The sequence below is a fragment of the Myxine glutinosa genome, chromosome 3, assembly GCF_964187855.1.
Source record: "Myxine glutinosa chromosome 3, kmMyxGlut1.1, whole genome shotgun sequence".
NCBI classification, from domain to species: Eukaryota; Metazoa; Chordata; class Myxini; order Myxiniformes; family Myxinidae; genus Myxine; species Myxine glutinosa.
The window spans coordinates 28,316,165-28,333,757 of record NC_136263.1 but is presented as its reverse complement, the minus strand read 5'-3'; the positions used below and the strand labels follow the sequence as shown (position 1 = coordinate 28,333,757).

General features: G+C 43.2%; 1 protein-coding gene across 3 annotated transcripts in view; it reads left to right on the top strand.

Annotated features, from left to right (window-relative positions):
- Window positions 1-17,593, top strand: part of LOC137423720 (disintegrin and metalloproteinase domain-containing protein 12) — a 205,245-nt gene that overhangs the window by 48,790 nt on the left and 138,862 nt on the right. For all 3 annotated transcript variants that reach the window (XR_013622792.1, XM_068111167.2, XM_068111166.2), the window contains exons 3-5: window positions 10,099-10,175; window positions 11,939-12,017; window positions 12,510-12,586. Coding sequence is in view for 2 of the 3 variants with exons in the window: in XM_068111167.2 (XP_067967268.2) it covers window positions 10,099-10,175; window positions 11,939-12,017; window positions 12,510-12,586 (233 nt within the window). In the remaining variant the exon portion in view is untranslated. The remainder of the gene's footprint in view (window positions 1-10,098; window positions 10,176-11,938; window positions 12,018-12,509; window positions 12,587-17,593) is intronic.

Genomic DNA, 17,593 nt, shown 5'->3' with positions numbered 1-17,593 from the left:
TCGGAGGCAACTACAGTGGTGGAGGTGTGCAGGTGGGTAGACCCACTGGGAGAGGTACACGTCGCAGCCCAGAAATTGTACGAGGGCACCGGGAGATGAATCGGGGGAGTGAGACCCCAAATTGAAAAGCACCACAGGTTGGCCAATGGGAATTGGTTTTTAGAACCCATAGAGTAAGAGGGCCAATGGTTTGGCCGGAGAAAGACCCCGGGTAGTGTAAAGTTGTTAAAGTCATTTAGGAAATAGTTAGGATTGAAGAACCTGTCGCACCATACGCAGCCACTTACCTGTGGTGATGATGATGACTCCACACCTGTGTTTTCTTTGTTCTGTGTGCAGGAAATGAGATTGCTGTGGATTTGTGAGACGCATCACGACGTGGATGAGACATTGGGGTGATTCCATCTCTCCCTCCTTAGGAGGGACTGATGATGAATTGGTGATGGCAAATTTTGATGTGCAGTTGGAGATGGCAAATTTTGATGAGAGTTGAAAATGGCAAATTTGATTGGTTAGGAGGGAGAGAAGACGAATTTGGTATATGGGAGGAACGGGGAAGACAGTAGGGATGTTTGTTGAGTTGTAAAGTAGATGTTTATGGGTAGTGTTGTGTTGTGTGGATACAGTAAGGGGTAAGGGAGGGGCCATGTAGGTTACCTGGTGGGGGGGGGGGGGCGTACGATAGGAACGTACCTGTCTCACCTGGTTCCCATGTGCCCCCAGTGTGCATCACCTTACATTGCGTGCACTTTTGCGCCCTTACCACCTTACTCACTTGTCTGCTTCTTTTGTCTCCCACCTCCGAGGATCTGGCTTTGGGGTAGAGAGAGAGGAGAGAGAGGTGCTGGCTGCGCAGTTGTGGGCCTGCACTTTCGCTGTTTGCTGCCGGGATCGATACACCATATGGACCGCAATGTTTGTGGCCACCCACAATGGACCGCAGTTCGTTTGCGGCCAAGCACCACCCGGGGATGGACCTATGGGTCAACGTGGCACCTATGCCATAAAGGTGAACCACTGTTAATTAACACCACTGAAGGCCACACGAAGAGCAAGAGACACCTGCAGGGTTAGGGGTTGTCGCATTTATTTTTATTCCAATGAACAATGGTGACTGCACCGATTGGTGGTGGGGTGGTGCTTTTGATGCTCGGGAAGGGTGCTCTGCACGTTATTAAAGGCCGTCGGCCACAGAGCACTCGTGGGTTGGTGTATCGATGTTGGCAAGCGCGCTCTCTCTATGCATAACATCTGCATGTGTTCCTCCAAAAACAGGTCCTGGATCGTAGTGTAAATAGCAGCGTAGTCTTGTAAATAATGCTCCCTACCGGCTGTATGTTTAGTTTGAGAATTCTTTCCGGATTCGGTTATCCTGTGGGTGTGTTTCTGTGAGGAGAAGGGTGCAACGTCGCAGGGGGACATATTTACTCATTTGTGAATATCTGTAAAACTGTCGCACTCAGGGTAGAGTTAATAGTAGAGGGAACTACATTGCGTGCCACACTAAAGTAGGTAAAAATTTATCGGGTCAGGACGCCCCGAGGGTAGAGAAGGGTGCAATGTTGCGAATATGGAATTTGGCCTCCATATCCGCTTGTAAATATTCCCCTATTTTCTCCAATACTCCCCAACTTTCCCCAATCCCCCATTCCCTAGTCCCATTGCATGTAAATAACAATCAGTAGAGCCGACCTTCCCCTTATTCCCCCATTAAATGTCGTGCCCAGGTCCACCGCACCACACGTAGACAACTTTCGGACATCTTCCTAGTTATTCTTAATCTATGTCAGTTAAGGCCTCGTTTCCATTAATTATGACTCTTCGTTGCACCAGAATGTGATTATATGGCATCAGTAGTGAGTTTAGGACCTTTCCCATACCTCCTTCCATCTTCTTCCCCAACAATTACAACAACAACAGAGGAGATGGCGGCGGAGCGGGGGAGGATGCGTCCTCACACCGGCTCGATTAGCGCCATAGACCATGCGCTCCACGGGGTTACCACGAAGGGGCTCCTTGTCAGCTCCTCATCAAGGGCGGAGCCTGGTAAACCCCCCGCACGCACCCAATGAGAAGCAACGTGCCGATTCCACGAGGCGGAGCTAACGAGCCGAGGGCGTGTCACTCCCCGCCGGATATACGCGGCCACGCGCCGGATGTGACGAGAGATGCGCACCCAGCTTGGAGAAGGAAAGCCACCTGCGAGCGCTGAGTCAGATGCGCACCCAGCTTGGAGAAGGAAAGCCACCTGCGAGCGCTGAGTCAGATGCGCACCCAGCTTGGAGAAGGAAAGCCACCTGCGAGCGCTGAGTCAGATGCGCCCCCAGCTTGAGCAGACAAGACGCCATCCGAGCGCTGCGACCTCCCCGCATCTCTGGACCGGACCGAGTCGATTCTGACCTTTGAGCCCAGGTGCACCTGGAGCCATCGCTACCCGCCTGTCCTTTCCATCAATCCCCGTGTGAGTCAGCTTTGTCCCGTTTATCTGTCGTCTGTTGGGAATAATATAAGATTGTGTCTAAGTGCTTGTCTTTCTATGCTGTCCCTCTTGTAGTTGTAATCTAACCTTCCGCCTTAATATAACCTCCTCCGGAGGTCTTGAGAACTGAACCCCTGGTGTCGTATTGTGTTATTGTAATCCAGCCGGGTGTCTTCTTTTTCTTATTGAGCCAGCGTGGCGCGGCTTCGTCAACGTTCGAGTACAATCGGGTAATTTGTGCGGACACGACGGCCATTCCGCTCGGCCCACCTTAACATCAAAGTCGTGTCTGTAACAATATATATATATATATATATATATATATATATATATATATATATATATATATATATATATACTAGCAGAGGTACCCGGCTTTGCACGGGAGTGGGAGGAGGAGGGGAGGGGGAAGAGGAGGGGAGGGGAACGCTAATTTTAAAACCCGAAATTTTTTAAATGTTTATGTCTCCGTGACATTCCTGGGACCATCCCGAGTCGAACAGTACTTTCCGCTCGCAAATCCGTCCACGGGTTCTCGAGATCTTAGAGATTGTAGACCCGAAGTTTTTTTAATTTTAAGGTGTGCTGTAGTCAGAAGCGCTAGAAGCGCTGCGCTCCCTCCCTTCGAATCCCTCTCTCTTCTGCTAGTGCTAATAATACGCTAATTTTAAAACCCGAAATTTTTTTAATGTTTATGTCTCCGTGACATTCCTGGGACCATCCCGAGTCGAACAGTACTTTCCGCTCGCAAATCCGTCCACGGGTTCTCGAGATCTTAGAGATCATAGATAGAGGCCAACTCTACTTTATATATATAGATATATATATATATATATATATATATATATATATATACAGACTTGGCATTTAATATGGAATTTTTTTTTTCTGGACTTGGGTTTACTTTCTTAACTCATTATATCAATTTGGTGAGTTTCTTTTACACTTTGGTGATTTATTTCTTAAAAGAACCATGTCACTGATTGCCTGTCGCAGCAAGAAGTCAACAACAGGATTATATCACAGGTGGCGTGGCAAAATGTACGGACAGGTGCATTTGATGATTGGCTTCACAGTCGGGTATACAAGGGTTGTTGCGTTCTGTATTAGTGGAAAACAACTGCTGCACGTCTCCAAAAGTTATTGCCGCTTCCTCTGGAGATGGTCCGTCAACTCAACAATGCTGTTTGTCATGGAGTGGTGGCTTTACGAAATTACGGCATGAAACAGCGTGCTATTGCTCGGCAGTATGGCATCACTCAAGGTCAGGTGTCAAAGATCCTGAAACGAAATGCTCAGAGGGGTGTCCCTACTCCAATACCGAGGCCAGGACGTCCCCGCAGAACCACAAGGAGAGATGATCGCCAGCTGCACCGGTTAGTCCGAAATGGCTGTACCAAGTCAGCTAATCGGCTTAGGGCTGAGTGGCAGCAACTGACAAATGTGCCTGTATCCAGAAGGTGAGTCAACCAACGACTGGTTCGAGCAGGCTATCGTGCCAGGCGTCCCCTGAGAAAGCCACGCCTGACCAGACAACACCGCCAGCGCCGATTGCAGTGGGCCAGAGAGCACCGTTAATGGCAGCCAGGACACTGGAATCACGTGATCTTCAGTGACGAGTCTAGATTTCTGGTCTATCGTCAAGATGGCCACGTCCGAGAGCGCAGACAAGTGCATGAAGCCGACAACAAAGATTGTATAGTGCCAAGAGTCCAAGCTGGAGGTGGTGGGGTGACCGTTTGGGCTGCTTTTCATGCAGGGGGCAAAACTGACCTGGTTGTTCTGAATGGAAACCTGAACCAGTTCAAGTACAGGGCCATTCTGGAAGAAACATTGCTTCCATTTGCTCGTGCAGCCTTTCGAGGAAACTTTGTCTTCCAAGATGACAATGCATGGCCTCATCGTGCTCGCATGATCCAACACTTTCTTGCTGACCGTGGTGTAGAGCATATGGAGTGGCCTGCCATGTCCCTGGATTTGAATCCGATAGAGAACTTGTGGGCAGAATTAACGCGTCAAATCGACCACTTGGACAAGCAGCCTACCTCTGTGCGTGAATTGCAGCAGGATATTGTCACTGCATGGCAAGAGATTCCTGTCCAAACCTTGGCAAATCTCGTGAACAGTATGCCTCGACGTGTACGTGCTCTCTTGAATGCTCGTGGGGGTTACACGAAGTACTGACCTGTAATTTTACTGTCCGTAATCCCAGTCGTAATTTAACTTTTGTTTTTGTTAAAAAAAAATTTGGCTAATGTGCAAAATAAAGAAATACTTCTGGAAAACGTACAGAAGTTTAACACAGTACTGTCCATGAATTGAGTTCGATATCAGTTTACATCACTTTCAAGGATCAATTTATTTGTTTCGAAATGTCAAATGTGGTTTTTGTTTCTTTTAAAGGTCACATTAACAAAATCTAGAATAATTTCAACATAATTCCAATGAACATTTGGTTCTAAGACATCTTGAAAAGTAAGTTCACCCCCTCAAAAAAAATATTCCATATTAAATGCCAAGTCTGTATATTTATATGTATATATATATACTGAAACGCAAAAGAAACTTACCACCTTTGAAACCTTTAAATATCAACAATAACACTGCGTGTAGTAAATGTGTGAACTTATTTGTGGACAATAGTGTCCTCACTGTCAGACAAAACGGTCACGGATGGTCACTTGAACCTTCAATGGTCACTTCATAGCACAGCTGTTGAACAGCCGTTTTGACTGTCAGTGATTAGCCAAGAGGTACGGGATGATTTTATTGAGCTGCACGTGATGTCTTGATATTGGCATTAAAAAGGCCAGTGCAAAATGGGCATTTTGACCGAAAAATTTGACCATTTTGACCAACTTCAAAAAGACCGAAAACACAAAAGAAACTTACCACCTTTGAAACCTTTAAATATCAACAATAACACTGCGTATAGTAAATGTGTGAACTTATTTGTGGACAATAGTGTCCTCACTGTCAGACAAAACGGTCACGGATGGTCACTTGAACCTTCAATGGTCACTTCATAGCACAGCTGTTGAACAGCCGTTTTGACTGTCAGTGATTAGCCAAGGGGTACGGGATGATTTTAATGAGCTGCACGTGATGTCTTGATATTGGCTTTAAAAAGGCCAGTGCAAAATGGGCATTTTGACCGAAAAATTTGACCATTTTGACCATTTTGACCAACTTCAAAAAGACCGAAAACGCAAAAGAAATTTACCACTTGTTTGAAATGTAATAAAATTGTAACAGTTCAAAATAAAACAAACCAACAATTGCTAATTGAAACATTGGCATTTTATTGATGACATGTCAAGTTTTTGACCAAGATACACCATCTCATCAGTTTGTTCTACAGTACAGAACAGCACAGGGTGCAATGTCAGTCCCCTTTCAATAGCGTGTATGGCCACCATTGATTTGGATACAGGCAGTGCATCGTCGGCGTATACTGCCTACCAGTCTTTGGATGGATTGCTGCTGGATTCTGTCCCATTCAGTCCTCAATGTCTGAAGCAGCTCTGCCCGTGTCCTGGCCCTGCCAACTACGCGTCTCCCAAGCTCATCCCACAGGTGCTCTATGGGATTCAGGTCAGGGGAGAGCGCAGGCCACTGCATGGTGTTGATGTTCTCGCCTTGGAGAAATGCAGTGGTAAAGCGAGCAGCATGGGGACGAACGTTGTCATGCTGAAAGGTTCTCAGTTCTGGGTGGTCTAGCAGGAATGGCAGCAGATGAGGTCGCAGGATGTTATCCACATACCGCTGGGCGTTAAGATTCCCATCCACAACCACCAGTGGCGCCCTGTACCGGCCTGATATGGCTGCCCACACCATCACACTTGGGCCACCCCACCTGTTGGCTTGACGCACGCAACAATCGGCATATCGCTCGCCAGTTCTTCTCCAGACACACTCACGCCCATCAGGATTGTCCACACAGAACCTTGACTCATTGCTGAAAGCGAGGTCCACTGCGCCAAGGTCCACCGCTGATGCTGCTGGCACCATCTCTGGCGGTTGCGGCAATGGGCAACCGTCATCACAGGGCCTCTGTATGGTCTTCTGGCAGTCAGACCATAGTCATGCAGTCGTCTTCGTGCAGTATCATTGGAGATCCGTGGGTTTGCACGCCCCGGCGTTTCTGCCGCAGTGCGGGATGCTGGATGGAATCGATCCCGCAGGTGACTTCGGACCATCTGCCTGTCCTGCCTTGCAGTGGTGACTCTTGGCCTCCCTGATCGAGGTCTGTCATCTGCAGAGTTGTGGAGGGTGTCTCTGTCCACCAGGGCCGATATCGTCTGATGTGAACAGCCAAGGCGACGTGCCACCTCACGGTAGCTCAGTCCGCCTTGCAGCATGCCCAGGGCACGCTGCCGTTGATCCCTTGACAATCGTGGCATGTTGATTGAAATGCCCATTTTGCACTGGCCTTTTCAAAGCCAATATCAAGACATCACGTGCAGCTCATTAAAATCATCCCGTACCCCTTGGCTAATCACTGACAGTCAAAACGGCTGTTCAACAGCTGTGCTATGAAGTGATCATTGAAGGTTCAAGTGACCATCCGTGACCGTTTTGTCTGACAGTGAGGACACTATTGTCCACAAATAAGTTCACACATTTACTATACGCAGTGTTATTGTTGATATTTAAAGGTTTCAAAGGTGGTAAGTTTCTTTTGTGTTTTCGGTCTTTTTGAAGTTGGTCAAAATGGTCAAATTTTTCGGTCAAAATGCCCATTTTGCACTGGCCTTTTTAATGCCAATATCAAGACATCACGTGCAGCTCATTAAAATCATCCCGTACCTCTTGGCTAATCACTGACAGTCAAAACGGCTGTTCAACAGCTGTGCTATGAAGTGACCATTGAAGGTTCAAGTGACCATCCGTGACCGTTTTGTCTGACAGTGAGGACACTATTGTCCACAAATAAGTTCACACATTTACTACACGCAGTGTTATTGTTGATATTTAAAGGTTTCAAAGGTGGTAAGTTTCTTTTGCGTTTCAGTATATATATGTATATATATATATATATATATATATATATATATACTGTATGTATATATATGTATTGTATATATATATATATATATATACTGTATGTATATATATATACTGTATGTATACATATATACTGTATGTATACATATATACTGTGTATATATATATATACTGTATGTATATATATACTGTATGTATATATATACTGTATTTATTTTTTTTGAAATATATATATATTTCTGAAACTTAACTGAAATTTTTGAAACTGAAATTTTTTTTAAATATATATATATATACTGTATGTATATATATATATACTGTATGTATATATATATACTGTTTATATATATATATACTGTATGTATATATATATATACTGTATGTATACATATATACTGTATGTATATATATATATACAGTCACATGAAAAAGTAAGTACACCCCATGTAAATTTTGACTTTTTCAACATATTTCAACATACAGCTATTTGATCTTCATTTCAACAATATTGATAGATAAAGGTGATATAATATAACAAATATCATGAAACATTTACATTTTGTAGTCCATTGTATAATTTAAATAAACAAATGCAAATTTCGCATGTGGAAAAAGTAAGTACACCCTTGGCTCTAATAGGTGGTATTGCCCCCTTTGGCAGAAACAACCTCAAGTAGGCGTTTCTTATAACTGTCTACCAGTCTCTGACATCGACTGGGAGAAATTTTTGCCCACTCCTCCATGCAGAATTCTTTCAGCTGTGCGATGCTTGAGGGGTTTCTTGCATGCACAGCTCGTTTCATATCCCCCCACAACATCTCGATGGGATTTAGATCCGGGCTTTGACTTGGCCATTCCAGAACCCTCCATTTCTTTCTTTTCAGCCATTCCTTGGTGGATTTACTGGTATGTTTAGGGTCATTGTCATGTTGCAAGGTCCACCTTCGGTTGAGCTTCAACACTCTGACAGATGGCCTCAGATTATCCTCAAGCACCCTCTGGTACAATGAAGAATTCATAGTGGATTATATGATGGTGAGCTGCGCAGGCCCTGATGCATCAAAGCTGCCCCAAACCATGATATTTCCACCACCATGCTTTACAGTTGGTATCAGGTTCTTGTGGTCAAATGCTGTCTTTGGTTTTCGCCAAACATGTCTTCTGGTACTGTGGCCAAATAGCTCTACCTTTGACTCATCTATCCAGAGCACATTGTTCCAGAAGTGCTGGTCTTTGCCTCGGTGTTCATTGGCAAACTTTAGTCTTGCCCTGATGTTCTTTCTGGACAGCAATGGTTTCCTCCTGGTACACCTCCCATGTAGATCAAATTTGTGCAGCCTCTTTCTCATGATAGACTCGTGCACTTTGCCATCAACAGTGGCAAGAGCTACCTGTAGGTCCTGTGATGGCATTCTGGGGTTCTTAGAGACTTCTTTCAGCATCTTGCGGTCTGCTCTCAGGCTGAACTTGCTGGGGCGGCCTGGCCTGAACAAGTTGGCAGTTGTTTGGAATCTTCTCCACTTGTAGATGATCTTCCGGACAGTCGAATTATTGATTTCAAATTGTTTGGAGATCTTTTTAAATCCCTTCCCAGACTCGTAGGCATCTATAACCTTCTTTCTGAAGGCCTCAGAGAGCTCTTTTGATCTAGGCATGGTGACGCTGCACACTTCAACAACAAAGAGCAAACAAAACTAAATATCTGAGGTTTAAATAAGACAGGTTCCTCCAAGATCCTCTCTAACGATGTTCTAATCATTTGCACCTGAGCTGGTGCACCTGATTCTGATTTTAAGTATTTGAAGTAGTGATAAATGTGGGGGTGTATTTACTTTTTCCACATGCGAAATTTGCATTTATGTTTATTTAAATTATACAATGGACTACAAAATGTAAATGTTTCATGAGATTTGTTATATTATATCACCTTTATCTGTCAATATTGTTGAAATGAAGATCAAATAGCTGTATGTTGAAATATGTTGAAAAAGTCAAAACTTTACATGGGGTGTACTTACTTTTTCACGTGACTGTATATATATATATATAATATTTATTTATTTATTTTCCTTGCGTATCTCTGCGGTGTGTGTGAATATATAAATAAATTATTTATATATTTTTATAAACAGGAATCAAATTCCAGTGAGGGGCTAAGTGTGAAAAAATTCTGACAATACGGGACTCGAACCACGGACCTCCATTGATTAATGCGTCAACAGCCCACTGCGCTATTGAGCCAGCCGTAATCTCCTCAGAAATTTCCACACTTAACACTGCGAACTTACACACACACACACACACACACACACACACACACACAAACACACCCTAGTCAACACTATACAGTATTGTATTTTCGATTTGAAGTTGAAGCTCGGCTCCAGAGCTATTTTCTGCCCGACAGGCTTTCAAACAGACTTGTTGTCCTCCCGAAAATCCGAACCGAGGACATCTTCTCGAGATTCGTGAGAACATTCAGTCTCAAGCACTCCCTGGCAATGGGAATGGCAGTCCCAAGCCAGGACTTTACAGAAAATATGTTTTCATCAAACTTGTCTGATAATACATTGTATATCCTATCGTTTTGTCGAATCATACTCTTTTTGCAGGATCAACATCCCCGGGCACAGAGATTTGCCATCCGAGCCGAGGGCAGACCACTTGTGCTGAGGCTGCATAAGAACGAGTAAGTCTTCCAGGAAAGGAAGTGATTCACACTCACCCTGAGTCGTTTCCACATCCTCCACTCCACTCTTCTCTTTTTCTGCCTTTTGTCCATGTGTTTGTGGTTCGGTCTTATGAGGAATTCCGCACCTCTGCATGTGCTTGCAATCACGGCTGGGGTCTTGTTTTACTCATTCCTGACTGTGCTCATCCATTCTCACTGAACTTGCTCTTTGTCCAGTGCAATGTTTGCTCCTTTAGTAACAACTCTGAGTAAACGTGTAAACATTTTTCTTCTTCCGTTGATTTTCTTTTTTTCTTTTTAAGTGTAAAAACCTCTTTTTAAGTGTAAGAATCATTTGTTTTTCCAAGTGTAAAATTTGCTTTTATTGAAATCCTCACATAGCTTTTAGCGCTCGTCTTTATACATACTAGTGGGATATGCTTACACATTGTATAAGCAATAACAAACTGTTGCTTTGTACGTCGGTACATAATAAATAGCTTTATGATTGTAGGCAAGCATCACCAACATGCTGCTAGATAGAAAAAACATTTTTACGGATATTATTGTCATGTTTAATTCACAGTTTACTTATGGAAATTACAATTTTCAAATACTACATGTCGATTGATGTTTCTTTTTTTTATGAACGCGTTTATGGTTTTTTACGTAAATTTTAATTTATGGACGCTTTTTCTTTTTTTCATTTACAGATATTATTGTCGTGTTTATTTCAGTTTGCAGTTATAGGAATTCAATTTTCAAATTCTAGATATAGATTGAGGTTTTTATGTGGCATAGCCCAGAGGGCAAAGCCGTCTAGAACAGTGTTTCAATGTCCGTATGTATGTCCCCTCAAAGGTATACCAATCAGAGCTGAGGATCTCGTCACATGACAGGGTGATATGATTACGTCTGATGTCATTACGGCGGTACGGCGGCTGACTTTCCACACTCTGGCATTTTGATTCCAATTTCGTTCAGGCCGAACATATCGTCAAACCTGTCATATATGGCATAGCCCAGAGGGCATGGACGTCAAGAACAGTGTTTCTCCGTCCGTATGTATGTCCCCTCAAACGTATACCAATCAGAGCTGAGGATCTGGTCACATGACAGGGTGATGTGATTACGTCTGATGTCATTACGGCGGTACGGCGGTTTGAAGTTGAAGTCCTCAGTCCTGTCATCCTCTTGTCATCCTCAGTCCTGTCATCAAGACCATAGGTCTTGTTTTATAGACTTTCGGTTAGACTTTCGGTCTTGTTTTATGCACTTGTTTATGGTTTGTTTGTTTTTTTAACGTAAATTTTCATTTACGGATGCTTTTCTACAATTCTCTGATTTTTCCTGGTGTACCGGCTTCTATGTCCATCAGCATGCCAAATTTTTAACTTTCTATGACACCCGGAAGGTACCAAACATTATTATCAGTCACTCATTCAGTGGTTAGAAAGAGCTTTATATATTAGATAATATTTGAATGGGTGGCCTTTTTTTCCTTTGCCATCCATAACCATGATAATATAAAAAAAACTTAATAAGATAATATAATAATAATAATAATAAATAAAATATAATAATCATTCCTTTGCACCATCCTGGATAGGGTTGCCGTGGCAGTTTTATTGGCTGGGTGGCACAATCCTGGACTGTTTACCATTCCGCAGCAGTGTTTACTGCTTGGCATTGTGCAATATTGGTAAATTAAAAATGCAATTGATTAATTGTACACACACAACCTGTTATGAACTTTTAGCCACCCCAATCTATCCCTCCAGAGACCTCCTGTCGGCAGGTTTTACCGAAGTACACTATTTGGAAAATGGCACACGGATTGCAAGCTCACCGCACACCAAGGTTGGTTGGTTGGTTGTTTATTGTCTCCACATGAGGGAATTGTGTTTAACTAATTGCCAGTTGCCCATCCGGTGCTCAAATCTGTTGCCATTTTGTACTAATATGTTATATCCACCAAACCACAACCTACTTGAGAACAATGTGATGTAATAGTTGAACAAATGAAGGTTTCAATCCTCATTCAGTTTCTTGTACATGCCATGCACCTTGTAATGGGAATGGCACGATGGAATTGCTGAGTGGTGAGTTTGATCAGTCTTTGGTTTGGTGGGTTTTTTTTTGGGGGGGGGGGGGGGGTTTCATCCGCACTCTACCAGTATGCCAGCTGTGAATGCTGTATTAGGAATGCGGACCAATCCTAACAATGACCTAAAGCAGAACAAGACAGGAAGCAGCATGTCATGATTTGTCCTGACACTCTTCCCTGTCCTTCCCCCTGGGGGTCACATTACTCTCTCGTTCCTCACGTTGGCTGTACCGCCCACCGCAAAGGATCATTGCCTTTACCATGGAGATGTGGAGGGTGTGGAGGGATCTGACGTGAGTCTGAGCACCTGCACAGGGCTCAGGTGAGTCTATTATCAGCTATTTTATATCAAGAGCTTGGGCAGATTTAATGGTGATAACTTTATTAAGTTCATTATGTGACTTATAATAATATTGATGGGGGGAGGAGAGAGGAGTCATCAGAATGTGCATGAAAATATTCTTCTTCTTCCTCTTCTTCTTTTTCTTTAACGGCCACAATTATTCCTATGTTCTGGTGTGGTTGACTGGGAGAAGCTTGGCCCAAGTCTTTCACGAACTGGTTGGCCAGGCCTGCCCTTTGACTAAAGTTATGGCAGAAATTGTAATTTTTTGCCATAGTGCCGGTGACAGCTCGCCGACTCTTGTTGAAGTACATCATGGGATCTATAATGTCCACCAACTAATGCCAGCAGACGGGACGCCCAGTTTAACGCCCATCTGAGGAACGGCACACAGATTGATGAATCACCCCGCCAGTGAAATGCTGGGATGAGAGTATATACCTGGGTCGGGATTTAAACCCAGGCTAGGCCGCTTAGAGGTTAGTATGCATACCTTTCGGCCATCCTGCGAGTTCCGGTATTCATATTATTATTATAAATTAGTATTATGCCATTACCATTACACATCATCATCAGATGGAATTGACTAATTTATTTGTGGTTATAATAATTTTGACGAAAAATCAAACTTTGATGGCATAGAGGCTGGAGTCAGGATTGGAGGAGGATGTATCAACAATCTAAGATCTGCTGATGATGACACTCTTGGTAGAAAGTAGAGAGGACTTCATGAATGCTGCAGAAAGTGAAGAAGGAAAGTGAAAAATCTGGACTTTATTTAAACCTTTAAATCGATAAAATATTGTCAACTGAGAAGATTGATGTGATCAGATTGAGAGATGATCTTGTGGAAATAGTGGAAAGTTGCATCTTCCTGGTTCGAAGATTGAAGTGAGTGGAGAATGTGGAGGAGAAATTAACAGAAGATTATAATTGGAGAGAAGAGCAATGTTAGGATTTACCAAGATCTGGAAAGACAAATATTTGAGAATACAAACAAAGCGGAGGCTGGTGAATAGTCTGGTATTCCAGGTGCAATGTATGGATGTGAGTCATGGACAGTGAAGAAGAAAGAAAGGAAGAGGGTTGACAGTTTTGGAATGTGAGTGTTGGAGACTAATGTTTAAAAAAATCCATGGATTGGAAGAAGAACAAACAAATCGGTGGTTGAAGAAATTAGACGAGCATGTACATTAGAAGTGCTGATGAAACAGAGACCGTTGGATACTTTGGTTGGATACAACATGCGTGCAGAAAATGAACGTCTGGACAAGTCAGCCTGCTGGCTATGGTTGAGGGAGGAAGAGGAAGAGGCAGACCTTGTATGTGCTGGATACGAATGAGGTCAAGGATGCAACAAATATGGCTTTGCCAGAGCTTTGGGAAGCAGCGCAGGAGAGGGATGTTTGGAGAAATCTGATCATGAATGTCACCAGAGGTCGGCCACCACTTGATGGAGCTAGATTACTGGATATAATAATTTTATTTCCAGTATGTGTGCATACCAGCGACTCTTAGTCGACACGCTGCAAATGTGTAATTATGTCCAATTTTCTCCAAATTCCCCTCACGTGAGTATTACACAATGCCAGCAACCACGAGGAATGGGGTTATGCGTCGAATAAAGGTCACGACTAGAAGGGCACTTGGTAAAGCTCATAACTCCGCCAGGCTGAACGGTTTACGTTTTGATCCCACTGATAGGTCGGATCTGGATCCGGAACAGAACCAAATTTTAATCGGCTTCTTCTTGTCACCTAACCAACTCATCCACCAAGTTTTGTCATAATCCGTCCACAACGTTTTGAAATATCTTGCTATATATCGATTTTAGCCCATCTCTCAATGGTGAGATTCTCAGATCCAGATACGGCTATGGATCTTCACCAAAATCCAACCATTTCATCCTTGTCTCATACACATCATCTCCACCAAATTTCGTCCAAATCTGACCACAACTTTTTGAGATATCCTGTTCAAAAAGGGACAGACAGACAACAACAACAACATAACCTCTGCCCACCTTCAGTGGTGGAGGTAATTTGGCTGTAAGGGTGTCAGGGGCAATATCACATTTCACATTTGAAGCCAAGACCAGTCCCATAACAAGACAGACTGAGTCCCATAACAACAAGTGCTACATGACTTGTTAGCGATGATTAAGCGTCGTCTCCCATACAAATGCATTGTGTCTCTGCCCTGCTGGGCACCTGTTAGGATGTGCATATCTTATTATAATAGAGCAAACGTATGGTTATGTTTGTTTGTTTGTTTGTTTATATGCGACCAAAACGTCTTCTTCTTCAAATAATATTACACCCAAAATACAGTCTGTGAACTCTTAATTACGTTTAGACTGCTGAGACCTTCTCAGACCTTTGACGACCCTTTTTTATCCCCCAAGACCCATAAGACCACCAAGACCCCTGAAAACCCAAAATACCCTGAAGTCCCAAAAGACCCAAAAGCCCCTGAAGACAATAAAGACCCAAAATACCATAAAAGGTCCAGAGGATCCAAAAGACCCTGAAGATCCAAATGGCCCTGAAGACCCAAAACACCATGAAGACCCAAAATACCCCAAAAACACCGAAATGGTCAAAGATGCCTGTCCCTCTGAAACGACGTGTGGTGAGGCACGCGGAGCGTGCCAAGTCACGCTGGTGTATCTACAATGAAGAGGTAGTGGAGGTATCAGGATAGTAGAAGAGGGAATAGATATTGTGATGAGGGGAGGGAAAGAGGAATATATTGGGACGGGTGTGGGAGAGGGACAATGTATATGTGTGTATGTGTGTATGTGTGTGTGTATGTACTGTATGTATTTACTGTATGTATGTATATGTATGTGGGTATGCATGTATGTATGTACTGTATGTATGTATGTATGTATATATGTGTGTGTATGTATGCAATGTATGTGTGTACTCTATGTATATGTAGTGTGTGTGTGTGTGTGTGTGTGTGTGTATGTGTATGTATGTATGTATATGTATGTATGTATGTATATGCAATATATATGTCCATATAATCTATAAATATAACAAGTCAGGAGACGACGATGGTTCACGAGCGAGCGGTATTCAATGACAAAGGACGGACTAGAACCGAAACAGGCCCGGACAGGCCAGGCCCGGAAATGTCAAAACGAAAGTTACTGACCTTGAAATGAGATAGAAAATAATGCATAATCAGTTATGAGGTTAGTTAGCTGCACAATACCGAAAATTCGGTTCGATTCCGACAACTTTGAAACTTTGACCTTTGTGACCTTCAAAGGTCAAAGGTCAAAGATTCTGAAATTTGTTGGAAAACTAGTATTTCATGATGTATGTGATAATATAAAAACATGTACGACATTTCACCCTATCAGGAAGCGAACATTGTAATAAAACCATCAAAAATCGACTTTTCTAAATTTTGTGACCCTGTGACCTTGACCTTGGGGCGAAAATGAAAAATCGAGCTCCGTGCGGCTAGACACATGACATTGGCCTAACCAAATACCGAAACCCCTGTCAGATTCCACCAAACCCCTCGGAGAAGATGTAGCTTGAACTCGATTACCCTCTAAAAAGACATCTTTTTCGGGCGTGACTCCGCCCACAATGGACGCAATACGCCCACTCTACCCAGGACACAACTAGATCATGATATCAACCTCCCACCCAAGTTTCATCAAGATCGGATGATATCATCGGGTAGTTATGCTGCGGACAGACACACACACACACACACACACACACACACACACACACACACACACACACACACACACACACACACACACACACACACACACAGACATACACACACACGACGAATATAGTGGTCACTTGATAACTCGTGAACCAATATTTAATCATACGTGGTTTATATTCTCTTAAATATATCATTAATTGGGTGTAGAGCTAATGTAGTGGATACGAGCAGTGGGTTGTTTTTAAATTATTTTGGAATAGTTCTCCAAAACAACCTCATAGAGTGGGTCCCGGTGTCCATCGTCTGTCCATTCGTACATACATTAATATTTGACTAAAACATCTCCTCACAAACTACCCGACCGATATGGACCAAATTTGGAATGATGCATCAGGACAGCAAGGTCTCATGGGGTTGAGCTCCCCATCTGGGTGTGCCCCCTACAAAAGGGGTCGAATGGGGATTTGCCCCAAATATTGGTATTTCATTCAAAAATCTTCTCAGAAACTGCCAGACAGATCCTGACCAAACTTCCCACGAGGAATCAGGACCATGCCCTAACCTTAAGTTGTGCTCCCTATGGCTTTTATCTCCCCTAGAAAGGGGGCCACGGGCTCCCTCCCCAAATCCCTCATATTCACTAAAACATTTTTTCCTCACAAACTACATGACCGATTACAGACCAAATTTGGTACGATACATCAGAATATTAAAGTCTCATGGGTTTGTGCTCCCCATCCGTATCCGCCCACTATAAGAAGGTGAAAAGGGGGCTTTCACCTCAAATTCAGGTAATTTGTTTTGAAACAAGAGAAAAATGACCACAGTGTAGTCACCAGCTGCGACGTGTAGAATCATGAGGATATCCGTTGCAATATGTGCTACCAAATTCGACCAGTCATTAAATTATACGCATGCACTAGCGTCTTTTTGTCTTTCAGCTAAATATATTCTGGTTTATTCAAACAAATCGCGATTTTAGTCCGCGATGTTCTTACCTCATACCAACGCACGTCCGAGTGTATGCGCATGCGCTATTCAAAAAGGCACCCCAACAACAAGAACAACAACGCGGTCCTCTCATAGAGCTGCTCGTCGCAGCTAAAAAATATTCTCAGAAACCATGGGGAAATAACCGTCAGTCCTCCACGGGGCTATTTATTTGAAGGTTATCGAGAAAATATGTGCGAGAATACAAAAGCTTAAAAGAAGGATACAAGAGGAAAAAATAACAATAGAGAATTTGCTTACTTCCTCGAATGTTGTGGTTTTCCTCTTGCTCCA